The sequence below is a fragment of the Xyrauchen texanus genome, chromosome 3 (genome assembly GCF_025860055.1).
Source record: "Xyrauchen texanus isolate HMW12.3.18 chromosome 3, RBS_HiC_50CHRs, whole genome shotgun sequence".
Lineage (NCBI taxonomy): Eukaryota > Metazoa > Chordata > Actinopteri > Cypriniformes > Catostomidae > Xyrauchen > Xyrauchen texanus.
Window position 1 is genome coordinate 41,677,327 of NC_068278.1, and position 14,486 is coordinate 41,691,812.

The 14,486-nt window shown below is 39.9% G+C and overlaps 1 protein-coding gene across 1 annotated transcript in view; it reads right to left on the reverse strand.

Annotated features, from left to right (window-relative positions):
- Nucleotides 1-14,486, reverse strand: part of loxl2b (lysyl oxidase-like 2b) — a 41,603-nt gene that overhangs the window by 19,240 nt on the left and 7,877 nt on the right. Inside the window, exon 4 of the mRNA XM_052093638.1 lies at nt 5,050-5,261. Within this exon, the coding sequence (XP_051949598.1) occupies nt 5,050-5,261 (212 nt within the window). The remainder of the gene's footprint in view (nt 1-5,049; nt 5,262-14,486) is intronic.

Genomic DNA, 14,486 nt, shown 5'->3' on the forward strand with positions numbered 1-14,486 from the left:
TTCCAAGGGAGTGTTTTCTTTCAGGCTCTCACCTTAAAGCTAATAGATTAAGATTGATCTCTCTCATCAAAAAATGACTGCTGATGAAGTGTCAGCCTGTTTACTTGAAAAGTGTCAACACATCACATGGTTAGATTTGAGCAAGTTCATTTTATCCATGAAGCTTTTGATAGATTTATGGAAATGAATCATGTAAGATATATTGTATGCATTAATTGAAAGCCCTGAAAACTGATAAATAATACACCATGAAAATCTGTTAAGAATTAATTAACGGATGTAGCACATTGAATGAAATATAATCTTTGTTCTATTGTTGGAATCCTGGGATGGATTTCCACAGGCAACAAGACCATCTTTGGTTTCACATGAAACACTTTGACATGTGAAACATTTAGCAGTGTATATTCTGATTGAGAATAATAATAATAAAAAAAAAACAATATGGAAGTTCATGTTCATTATGTTTCCACTTTACTGTCTGTGACTGTGGCAGATAATTCAATAGATTGGGAATTACAAGGATGCATATTTTTGTAAGGGAAGCACCTCTACTGTATGAAAAGTGATGCAATCTGTAATGTTTCTGGGGTCACAAAAGTAACTTTTTAGTATAGATATGTGATAGTGATGATAGTATTTGACTAACTGGGGCCCAGGTCAGGAAGCAGACAAACTGGTTAATCTGAACATCTGCTAGCTGCCTTGAGACATCACAAAGGTCACATAAACTACAACACATAGAGACTGTATCACCAAGACATCATATATCATATATCATATAGAGACAGTGTCTGTTCCACAAACTACCAAACACAAAACCCTAACTAAATCAATTAGAAAAAATTTGATTAAGGTCAAACATAACAAAAACAAATTAAAGTTAAACATCATATAAAGATAAACATTAGATATCTTTCTACCAAAGCACTAATTGTAAATGAAATTATTACAGCTTATAGTTTGGATGAGCTCTGTTTGATTAAAAACTGGTTTAAACTAGATTAATATATTTGTTTAAATTAATCTACTCCCCCAGGTTATTGTTATAAACATGACCTTCGTCTGAAGGGTTGAGGAGGAGGTGTCGCTACAATTTACAGTGAAGTTTTTGGTGTTACTCAGAGGACAAGCTATAAATGTACGTTTTTTGAACTAATAATGCTTAATGTGACACCATAAGATATAAATTGAAAAACTCTGTCATCTTTTACCCTTGCTATTGTATGTAGATCACTCAGGCCTTAATCTGGTTTTCTTTGTGAATTTGCAATTTTTTATCAGATCTTGTAGTTATTGTAAATAGAGCTTTAATTGTTGGTGACTTCAACATTCACATAGATAATGAAAATGACACAGTGGGATTAGCATATATCAATATTCCAAACTCTCTTGGAGTCAGACAATATGCAACAGGACCAACTCATCAGCATAATCATATGCTAGATTTAATTCTGTCATATGGAGTTGATATTGATAATATAGAAATTCTGCCGCAGAGTGATGACATCACGGATCATTACCTCGTCTCTTGTATGCTGCGATCAGCTAATGTTACTCAATCTACACCACGCTATTGTTCTGGTAGAACTATTGTTTTGACCACAAAAGATAGCTTCACTAATAATCTTCCACATCTATCTCATACACTCACTAAACCCCAAAGACTAGAAGAACTTGAAATAACAGAAAATATAAATACAGTAATCTCTAGCACTCTTGATAGTGTCACCCCCTTTGATTAAAGAAAATTAAGGAAAATAGCCCTGCACCATGGTACAATGATCACACTCATGCTCTCAAGAGAGCAGCTCGGAAAAAGGAGTGCAGGTGGAAGAATACAAAATTAGAGGTATTTCGCGGTGCATGGAAGGATAGTGTCTGTAGCTACAGACAGGCACTAAAAGCTGCCAGGTCAGTATATTTTACAAACTCATAGAAAATAACAACAACAATCCTAGGCGTTTATTCAGTACTGTGGCTAAATTGGTTAGGAATAAATCCTCAACAGAACCAGATATTCTGTTGCAGACCAATAGTAATAACTTCATGAATTTTCTTACTCATAAAATTGAAATAATCAGAAATAAAATTGGAGTTATGCAATCATCTGTCATAGCACCTCAGAAAACATTGTCTCATAATTTTCCTCACGTGCAACTTCAATCCTTCGCTGTCATAGGTCATGAAGAGCTAACAAAACTTATCAGAATATCAAACGCTACAACATGTTTGTTAGATCCAATACCAACCAAGCTCTTAAAAGAGGTATTCCCTGTAATCTCTGAACCTCTTCTTAAAATTATTAACTCCTCACTATTCTTAGAACATGTCCCAAAAAACTTTAAAATGGTAGTTATCAAACCGCTTATTAAGAAGCCACAACTTGATCCTGGAGAACTGGCTAATTATAGACCAATTTCAAATCTCCTGTTTATGTCGAAAATACTAGAAAAGGTAGTATCCTCTCAAATATGTTAATTTATACAGAGAAATAGTATATATGAACAATTTCAGTCAGTATTTAGGCCTCATCACAGTACAGAGCCTACACATATCAGAGTTCCAAATTACTTGCTCTTATGATCTGATCGCGGCTACATTTAACTTCTAGTGCTTTTAGATCTTAATGCTGCATTTGACACAATAGATCAAGACATACTCTTGAATAGGCTAGAGAATTATGTTGGAATTTGTGGAGTTGCATTAGCATGGTTTAGGTCATATTTAGCAGACCGCTACCACTTTGTCTATGTAAATGAGGAATTGTCAAACCAAACAAAAGTAAAGTATGGAGTGCTACAGGGATCAGTTTAAGGGCCTCTGATTTTCTCCTTGTATATGCTTCCCCTGGGAGATATTATCAGGAATCGTGGAATAAGTTTCCACTGTTATGCCAACGATACACAACTTTATATTTTTTCAAAACCTGATGAGCTTTTACAATTCTCCAAATTAGCAGTGTATTAATGAAATAAATGATTGGATGGCCAAAGATTACCTTCTACTCAATTCCGTCAAAATAGAGGTACTAATTATTGGACCAAAAACCTCTAAAAATAATATGCTTAAATATAATTTGGCTCTCGATGGATGTACTGTTACATCATCTTCAACAGAAGAACTTATGTGTTATATTTGATACCAATCTGTCCTTTGAAAATCAAATTACCAATGTTTGTAGAACAGCATTCTTACACCTAAGAAATATTGCTAAATTATGACACATGCTCTCTTATTGCTGATGCCGAAAAATGTATTAATATGAAAACTAAATATGATCATATTAGCCCCATTTTATCATCGTTACATTGGCTACCTGTTAAATGTTTTATTAATTTTAAAATTCTGTTAACTACATACAAAGCTTTGAATAGTCAAGTATTTAAGTGACCTTCTACCACGCTATATTCCATCACGTTCATTACGATCCAAAATTCTGGCCTGTTAATAGTTCCTAGAATATCAAAATCAACAAAAGGAGGTAGATCCTTTTCATATTTGGCTCCTAAACTATGGAATAGTCTCCCTAACACTGTTCTAGATGCAGACACACTCAAACAGTTTAAATCTAGACTAAAGAATCATCTATTTAACACCTAATTTATCCTTCAACTCACAATTAGGCTGCTTTAGTTAGGTCTGCTGGAACCAGAAACATACATCATGATGTATAACTCTGCAATAAATAGAATGGCATCTATGTTAACATTATTTTATTTGTTTCTCTGGCTCAACCTCGGGACTCCTATCCTGAGGTCTCCAGAACCGTCTATCTCAAGCTCCATTCCTGCTTCTTGTTGGACTCCACTGCTACGTGTCGCTGTGTGATGATGACTAATAGCAGCCGGTGCCAGCCAAACATCACTTTAGTCTATTACAATGGACTTCAGAGGATGAACTGATGCCAAATCCAACCATAAGACATGGGATACTTCATATGCCATTGCCTGAACCTTGGACTAAGGATAGACCTCACTGAAATGACTGGCCAGGTTGAACTGCGATGCACCTAACTGATCTCTGCCTGCATCACCTCGGTCTAATGATGGACTACACTCTTGAAATGGAAAACATAGACTATTAATTAATTCCCAACAAAACCCTTCATCAGCCAACTAACAAGGACAATTGCATATATGTGAACTTCTGCAGGATGGACTTCAAAGACATTAGTCATTAATCTTACAGTTTGTCATGATTCACTGTTGTCTGCCCTGTGTTTTGCCTCTGTCATCTATTCCTCCCAGACTACATTTCCCATAATCCCCTGCCTTCATCACTGCCAGATGTCCTTGATTGTTTCTCACCTGTGTCTCATTCACCTCATTAGTCTTTATGTATTTAAAGCCCTGTTTTTTGCTCACTCTGTCAGTTTTTGTATGTTTTTTTGACCTCCTGTTCTTGAAACATTCCCATTGTTCCTGTATTCTCTGTTCCTGTGTTTTTCCCCATCATGGATGTTTCTTTTGTTACCATGTTTACACCGGTAATCTGTACTTTGTTTATTTTATTAAATACTTTTAAGCTGTGTTTAGATACTGCTCCAGTGACCTCCCTCCTTGTAACACAGTTCATACAAAATCTTTGTTTAAACACTGACCCTTAACACTAATTTAGTTAAATACATTTAAACCATGAATTGCACTATACATAAGTAATATTGGCATTATAGTCATGATGTTAGCCAGAGGGGAACTGGCCCCCACAGTGAATCAGGTTTCTGCCAAGGTTATTTTTCTCCATTAACCAACATCTTATGGAGTTTTGGTTCCTTGCCACAGTCGCCTTCGGCTTGCTCACCAGGGTTATAATACAATTATTATTTAATTACTTATTTTTCAACACAATTCACAATCGTATTTTATCAAACTACACAATGATGACTAAGACATTATAGATATTACAGTTTTATATTCTGTTAATACCTTATCTTCTGTAAAGCTGCTTTGAAACGATGTGTGTTGTAACGATAATTAAGCTATATTCTAAAGGAATTTGTGCACAAATGACACTTCCATTTCAACTGCAAATAAATTTAGAACGCACTTGTACACGCGGGTATTGTATTTCTTCTCTCCAGGAAAGCCGAACATGCCACAGATAACCCTGCTGTTCATCTGACTCCATTCATCATCACAGACCTGCTTCCACCGGCCTTCATCTTTCACCTCCACATAGCCTTCTGTCACTGGGATACGTTTTCGATATGATGACAGGATGGGACGTATACGAACATCCTCCACCTGAATGTTCAGACTCTGAGGGGCAAAAGAACACAAGAGTTGATTCTTGTATTTGGCAGATTTAGTGTCATCAAGGTAGTTGAGCATTCAATACAAAGCATTTACAGACATTGTTAATATTAAAGACCCAATGAAATTAAAATGGGAATGTTAAGACTTTGAATCCATGTCTTTTAGATTTCGAACCATCTACATGATAGTCTACTCCTACAAGTTGACAAAATTAACTTTCAGCTGATATACACATTACAAATGAACATTCTTTATATCCCAGAAATGACTACATTACACACTTTTTTTGGTCCAATCAAATGCTCTCTAGAATGAGACTGCCTTTCCACGTGCCACTTGCCACCAACAAGTAAGTAGCAAAACACGGCTAATGGCTGTGACATAAACTAAAGTTTATTGACTTTTTTCAAAAAGGGGGCTTTGATATGTCCCTCCCACATTCCTGTTTCAATAAGAAGGATGTTAAGATAGGAAAAAAAAATTTTAATTGGGTCTTTAAGGGGTAGACCGAATGTGTAATTTCCATCATTGTTTTTGAGCTCTTGCTTATAGAGTTATACTACAGAAAATGGAAAATGTACAGGAGGGAAACAGGGGGAATGGGATCCAGACAAATCATAAGCCAGACTCAAACCTGTATAACTTGCATGAGTACCAAGGGTAGATGTGACACATGCTCTAACTTCTGAACCCCAGGCTCAACATTCTAAATGTTTTTAACAAGGAATGTCTTGTATTTAGGGTAACTCTATTAAGACTACATATTCCTATATGGTTCTCTATGGATAGCTTAAAGTTTACATTTGGTCTATGTCAGCATATTTCCAAGTTGTGAAACTCTCAATTGGACACTTATATACAGCCACTGTAAACTCAACCAGTTTTACAATTTTTCACTTAATTATAAGCATCATATCAGCAGGACTTTTTGACCTGCTCAACCTTTGAAAAGCTTCCAACAGTTATTCCCTTCAAGTCAACTACAATTTACATCTGTGACGGCTGTAAAAATGCATTTAATGGCCTCTGACGCATAAAGTGGATGGAATAAAAAGGAAAAGAAGAGGTTAATGCTTTCAAGCACACATAAAATAATCCTAAACACGTCAGACAATCATGCAAAGGTGTGTAGTGGAAATGCTTTTCCCCACTTTACTGGAGGGTATGGAAAATTTAAGCACAGCAAAAACATTTTAAGTATATATCTGACCATGGTTAAAGGCAGTTCAACATGGTTGTATTTAGGCCTAAGTGTCCAGTCTATACAGGAATAAAGCTGAATAAATTCTGTATATACTTCATGGCTATATGAAAAGCTTTTGCAGCAGATCTACATTCCTGTGCAATAAGACCATATGGGTTGTGTTCAAACAGACTGTACAAAGTTGCTGTGCTAAGCATATCCACCTCCATCTCCACCTACAAAACAATCTGCAATGCTGGAAAACATCACTTTTCTTAGTGTCACCTTTCAGAAGTGGTCCCCGCTTGGCGACTTGGTTAGGGGAATCTTTCCTTTGCTTTTCCCTGACCACATAAACCAGAAAGTAAGGGGGTAATTGCATATTTCATAAGAAACTCAAGCTAGTACTGTAATGGAACCTGAAGCCAGAGAGTCTCAACTAGGAATAAGAATGTAGTTGTGAATGAACATGTGGCTTACTGAAAGGGTATCCTTTTATGAATGAGTGCAGCGCAATTATGTATGTGGGTTTATTCCAGCATGGATACACTTGAGAAAAAGTGTTTTTTTGTAATATTTGCATTTTCAGAAGAAAGGAAATAATTTATCCTAACGTAAAACTGAATGAGTTGGAGGGAAAGGCAAACTCAGCATTTTAACAACAGAATTGAGTGAGGAACAAGATGCTAGATATTTCTGTAAATCAAGAGATTTTTTTTTATGGAATGGTCAGTTTTTATTTCAATGTCCAAGACTGAGCTGTTGTTATAGCTGTAGGTTCAACAGAGAAATGAAGAACTATGTGTTTCCAAAATCTAAATCTGACTCTGTGGTCAGCAACAGAAAAAATCATGGCACAAAATCAAGTAAGCTCATCACAAACAGCTTTTGTTATTTAACCCTTGTGCGACCTATAGGACATTTATACATTTTTCATTTTAGTTTTTTCGATCATTAGTGTTAATGCCAACAGCATACATTTTATCAAAGGTGTGTATTTTTTGGGGAATTTGGATATTTCAACCTCAGTTCCTATAATATATCTAAAATACACTGTGCACACAACATAGTTACACTCAGGATCTTAAGGGCAAAAATATACACTTTGAAACCCTTTAAAGCTGCAATATTTGATCCCAGTTCCATTAAAGCATAAAACATGGATTCTATGATATTATGCTTTCATTCCGGAGCCCTGGCTTCAAAATAAAAAATAAAAAAACATTTCCACCAGATGGCGCCATTTTTCTCATGTTTAGCCTATGGAGCAAATACAGGCCAACATATTAATAAATATTGCAGCTAAAATTGTGTGTGTGTGTGTGTGTGTGTGTGCGCGTGCGTGTGTGTGTGTGTGTGTAAAAGACAACAGTGGCATTATGTAAAAAAAAAACTGGCATATAAAGGGTTAAAATCCTGAAAATGAATGAATATTTGGTAATTATGTTCAGGACTGGTGTTGGTTAAAACAATTTTATTAATATATACTATTATTATGGATGTTTCTTGACGTGGACATTTTTGTCCTCTAAGGACCTCCGAGTAATTTTTTTAAATTGATGCACAAGGGTTAAGCTACTGTTTGAGGCAACACAGCATTCCCAATCCAAAATTTAAAGAAAGAAGCATCCTACACACTGGTATCTTAACAAATAGAATCATGCATTTTTACTTAAGTAACTGATAGTCTGTCTGGTATGCTGTAAACATAAAATCAGAGTGATAAACAGTGAGGCGTACCAGTGCTTTTAAACTAAATATCAGCAACAGTGAATGCCACTTATGCAATCAGATTAGAGGACCAGAACCAACTTCAGTTTTAGATATACCAGCATTGTTTGATATATTATAAAAACTGAGTTCGAAAATCGTTTCATATAAGTGTAACCCATATGACACATGCATTTTTTCATGATAGAAGGCACCTAATACTTTTTACTCAATCTGTGAGTAATTCTACAAGTGCACATATCTGAGCTACATAAGTTTAAAATTAAATATTTTCTAAATAGGGTCTCACTTTTCCTTAAGGCAACACATGTAATGTTTCAAAACAGGTTGGAAAAAAAACACTTGAGGTGTGATGTAAGAAAAAAATATGTCCTAAACATATGTGGATTGCTTCTAGGTAACTAGAAGAGAAGGGGGCTTTGCAGCTATAGGAAAGAAAAATACAGCAGCTGGAATATTGATTTGTGAAGGCTTGTCTTTCTGTGGATGTAAGTAACCATCTCTAGAGAAAAGTTCTTTCAAAAAACAAAACAAAACAAAAAGAGAACCTTCTGCTAGTACAGGAGAAGGAGTCAGAGGCACAAGTGGTGAACCTGACAAGCACTCTTCTGCTGGCCAGAAAAGACATTTTGAAAAGGAAAAAGTCACAGAGCCTATGCTGTTTTTCCTTTAAAACGAAAAGGGCAGCGAGTGAGCATGTTCTCAACTCTTACAACAAAGTAAATAAATGCAAAATCAAACACTTCTAGCCTACAAAAAGAGTTGTACAAGGAGGATATCTCACTCTTTAGAGATTTGTATTCTTTTGTGTGCATTCTTACTCTTTATTTGCAAACTTTACCTATTGGTCTATGACTCCTATTGTTAAAGGACTAGTTCACCCAAAAATGAAAATTCTCACATTACGTATGCACCCTCATGACATCCTAGATGTGCTTGACTTTCTTTCTTCTGCTGAACACAAACAAAGATTTTTAAGATAATATATCAGCTCTTACAATGCAAGTGAATTGTGAAAGTGAAAATAAAAGTGGAGGATTATGGTATAAAAAAAAAGGGGGGGACTAAAATATTTATCTGTTTCTTACCCACAACTGTCATATCGCTTCTGAAGATATAGATTTAACCACTGAAGTTACTTTTATTCTGCCTTAGTGTGATTATGAAGCTTCAAATATCTGGTCACCATTCACTTGCATTGCGTGTACCAACAGAGCTGAGATATTCCTCTAAAAATCTTGGTTTGTGTTCAGCAAAATTAAGAAAGTCATACACATCTTGGAAGGCATGAGGGTGAGTAAATGATGAGACAATTTAAATTTTTGGGTAAACTATCACTTTAAGAGGTTGTTTTGTTTTTGCTCTTTGCAAAGACATTAAATAGACATTAGTCTTTCTGATGATGGAACACTCACTCCCCTCCCGACTCAAATAACCAGGGACTGGTTACGTTTTTCATTTCGGTTCATTCTGAGCAAAATTTTAATTTTTTACGGTTTAGAAGTTCCGCGAATGGTTAGTAACGTTCTTTTTAAAATGACAATACTCTGCGCTAAGTGTGGGTGAAATACCAATTGCAGTCTTGCCATATCTTGCAAAAGAAACAAGCAACCTGGTCTGGAAAAACAAGCCCCAAATAAGCCACTTGCCTCACCAAAATAAGCTATGAATTTTCCATTTGGGTCAAAAGCAAAATAAATATAAAAACCACCAGTAATGCTTGCTTGACAAGCCGAATGCAATGCAACAAAGCACTGAAGACCAGGCTAATAACTTCAAGTCTTCCTACATTAATGATAATGCTTTTATTTTATCAGAGATTATGCTTGCTATTTCAGTATAGTAAACATCCTGTTAAATGTAGGAAGTTTAATGCACCAAAACTATGTAACTTGAAACAGAAGAGCAGAAAAGAGATAAAAAGATGTGCAATGTAAGTGATGTCCTGCTTATTGAGCAGACAACAGAAAGATGAAATTATGTGCAGTGTAGTTCAAGGAACATTCTGGGTTATTTTCATCCTAATATCCATGGACAGCATCTGTGGCATGCTATTGATTACCATAGACAACAATTTCAACTCATCGCTTAGTTTGTATATATATATATATATATATATATATATATATATATATATATAAATAAACTAACAATGGAAGCCTATATTCTTCTTCTTTCGTCTGCTCCCATTAGGGTAGGCCACAGCGGACCATCTGTGATCCGCATATCTGACTTGGCACAGGTTTTACGCCAGATACTCTACCTGACGCAACCCCCAGTGGCTGGGGTACTCTCACTCACACCTATGGGGCAATTTAGAGACTCTAATTCACTTAACCTGCATGTTTTTGGACTTGGGGTGGAAACCAGAGCTGACAATGGAAGCCTATAACCAAGAATATTCCTTTAACCATTTTTTGTCAAATGAAAAGGGTGAGATGGCACCTAAGAGTGGAAAGTTATCAATTCAACCTTTGAATCGTGTACAAAAAAGATACAGGGAACTGGTTGAAAGTAAGGTTTATAGTTGTCAAATCTGTGTGAAGAACCGTGAACAGAATATCTGTGAAATGCTTGAAAAATAACCTGTAGAGTAAGAATAAAAAACGTTCCAGGACCAGTTCCAGAGATGAGGCCATAGAACAAATTAGTCACTAAAAAAATAATGATTTGTGTTTCTGAGTGGATCAACAGCATCTGTCTGAACTGAAATTCTGGTGCTTAATAAAACTATGATGGGCTTTATTATTTAATAAAATGATGGGCTTATTATACAAGTATTTATAACATAACCAAATGATTCCTAAAATGCATTTCTATCAAATCCATTATCGTAAATGTTTCTCATAGTGCTATTGAGTGTGAACCCAATATACACTTCATATATTAGTATGTTGTATAAAATAGCATTACACTTGTGCATTTGGCAGAGGCCTTTATCTAAAGACTTTACCAGTACTGTATGTGTGTGTGGCCGCGGGGGCGTGGTCAAGCACCCGTCCGGGAGAGGAAAGCGGTAAGGGCGCTTACACCTGAGCTAAATTATGCCTAACACCTGTCTCTAATTCCAGTGAGCACGAGGAGAGCGGCATAAAAGCAGACACAGAGCCTCCAGTCGAGAGAACCCGACAAGCCAACCCAGTGTGCTTGTGTTGTGTGACATTTCTGTAAACCTATGTGAGAAAGACGGCAATTAAAGCCTTACCTTTTTGTTGAAGCCTCGTTTCCTGTCCTCCTTCCCGTGAGGGTTGTTACACTGGTGCCGAAACCCGGGAATTAAAAAGTTCCAAGCATGGAGAAAGTGTATAGTAACCGGCACGCCATCCGGAGCCTCCTCAGCCAGGAGACCGCGTCGGCCACAACCGCGACCCCGGACACCCGTGCTATGCTGCCCCCACCCACGTTACAGAAGATGGGGGCAGCAGATGATCCTGAGGCCTTCCTCGATTTGTTCGACGCGGCAGAAATCTGGGGCTGGCTGCTCGAACAGTGGGCAGCCCGCCTAATTCCTCTCCTGTCCAGGGAAGCTCAACTTGCTCCGGGACGCCTGTCGGAGGTGGCTGCTCGCGGGGGACTGCGACGTGGAGGGAGTGATCGATCAGGTGGTACTGGAGCAATTCGTCCAACGGCTGCCCCGGAAGACGGCGGAGTGGGTCCAGTGCCACCGCCCGGCGTCGCTGGAGGAGGCTGTTCGTCTGGCGGAGGACCATTTGGCGGCTATCCCGAGGGCGGACGAGCCCTCTTCTTCTTCTCTCTCTCTCTCTCCTTCCCCTGTGTCTGCACCCCCCTCCTCCCCCTCCCCTGTGTTCTCTCGCTCTGTTCTCTCCCCAGGGCCCGTTTCTGCCCCGCGCAGGCGTGGAGTATATATCCGACCAGCTTCCCGGCCTTGGGAGAATGTTCCTTCCCCGTCCTTCAGCCGCTCTCCTCCTCAGGTGGGGGTGCCCGCCAGCACAAGTGCGGGCGTAACGCCTGGGCCGGCCTGTTGGAGGTGCGGGGACCCCGATGTCCCGCAGGCTGCCCCCGATCGAGCTGGAAGCGTACCGGATTCCGGTAAGGATCAGGGGGGGTATTTACCAAGCTTTGCTGGATTCCGGCTGCAATCAGACCACCATCCACCAACGCTTGGTTCAACCCAGGGCTTTGGGTTTAGCTAAACTGGTGAGGGTGAGGTGTGTGCACGGGGATGTTCACAAGTATCCCATGGTGACTTTGGCTATTAAATTCAGGGGAAGAAACCATAGTGTGGAGGCAGCGGTTAGTTCCCGCCTCACTCATCCGCTAATCTTGGGTACTGATTGGCCGAATTTTAGAGATATTTTAGAGGGTATTTGCGCGGATGGGTCCTGCATAAAGAGGTGTGGTGTGCGATGCTTTGGCAGGGGAGGTGGAGCCGGGGCCATCCTTGGCTGCTCTGAATGACGAGGGAAGGGGTGAGGTGGCCACCCCTCCTCTCAGGGAATTCCCTGAGGGGGACTTCCCTCTACAGCATTCGCGGGACGAAACCCTTAAACATGCTCTTGACCAAGTGAGAGTAATTGATGGTCAACAGCTCCGGCCGGGCATCACCATTTCATACCCATATTTTGCCATGATTAAAGATCGGCTATATAGAGTGACGCAGGATGCTCAAACAAAGGAGAAAATGACTCAACTGTTGATTCTACGGAGCCGCCGGGAAATGGTTTTCCAGGCGGCTCACTATAATCCTATGGCCGGTCACCTAGGGGAGTGAAAAACACTTCTCCATCTAATAGCCTGTTTCTATTGGCCGGGCATTGGCGGTGACGTCCGCAGGTGGTGTGCGGCGTGCGATGAATGTCAGCTGGTAAACCCACCGGCCACCCCAAAAGCACCATTGCACCCTCTACCATTGATCGAGGTCCCCTTCGAAAGAATTGGGATGGACCTCGTTGGGCCATTAGAACGGTCAGCACGCGGACATCGCTTCATGTTAGTCCAAGTGGATTACGCGACGCAATATCCGGAAGCAGTGCCTCTGAGCAACATCTCCGCACGTAGTGTGCAGGGGCACTCTTCAAGATAATCTCCCGGGTGGGGATTCCGAAAGAAATCCTCACCGATCAAGGCACGACTTTTATGTCACGAAGACGGCGCAAACTTTACGAGCTCTTGGGCATTAAGTCGATTCGCACTAGCGTTTGCCATCCCCAGACCGATGGTCTAGTAGAACGATTTAATAAAACGCTCAAGAACATGTTTCGTAAATTTGTACACGCTGACGCTAGAAATTGGGATAAGTGGCTGGACCCCCTGTTGTTTGCAGTACGAGAGGTCCCGCAAGCCTCCACAGGGTTCTCCCCGTTTGAGCTGCTGTATGGGCGACGCCCACACGGGGTCCTCGACATCATCCGCGACGCTTGGGAAGAGGGACCTTCTAATAGCAAAAATGAAATTCAGTACGTTCTCGATCTTAGAGCAAAACTCCACACACTGGGGCGACTAACACAGGAGAATTTGCTCCAGGCTCAAGAACGCTTGTGGAGACCACCTCTCAACGCGTCAACTCACAGAGGTTTCCAAATTACAAAAGGAATTTGCAGATGTGTTTTCCCCTCTACCGGACCGTACAATCATCATACAGCACCACATAGAGACCGAGCCGGGCGTGGTGGTACGTTGCTGCCCCTATCGCTTATCCGAACATAAAAACAAAATAGTTCGGGAGGAATTAGATGCGATGCTTGAGATGGGAGTAATAGAGGAATCCCACAGTGATTGGTCCAGCCCGGTTGTTCTTGTTCCCAAGAGCGATGGGTCTGTTCGATTCTGTGTGGATTATAGAAAAGTCAATGCAGTGTCTAAATTTGACGCGTACCCAATGCCCGGTGTTGATGAACTGCTCGATCGGTTAGGTACTGCTCGATTTTATTCGACCTTGGATTTAACAAAGGGCCATTGGCAGATCCCCTTGACATCAATGTCCCGTGAGAAAGCAGCCATCACAACGCCGTTTGGATTACACCAATTTTTGACGCTTCCTTTCGGTTTGTTTGGGGCTCCAGCCACGTTTCAACGACTCATGGATCGGGTCCTCAGACCTCACACCGCGTACGGTGCATTTGGATGATATCATAATTTATAGCAATGATTGGCAGCAACACATGCAACATCTGAGGGCCGTCCTGAGGTGGGCGGGGCTCACGGCAAACCCCAAGAAGTGCGCGATTGGGCGTGTGGAGGTACGGTACCTGGGATTCCACTTGGGTCATGGCCAGGTGCGTCCCCAAATTTATAAGACCGCGGCGATTACGACTTGCCCTAGACCTAAGACCAAAAAGGGGGTGAGGCAGTTC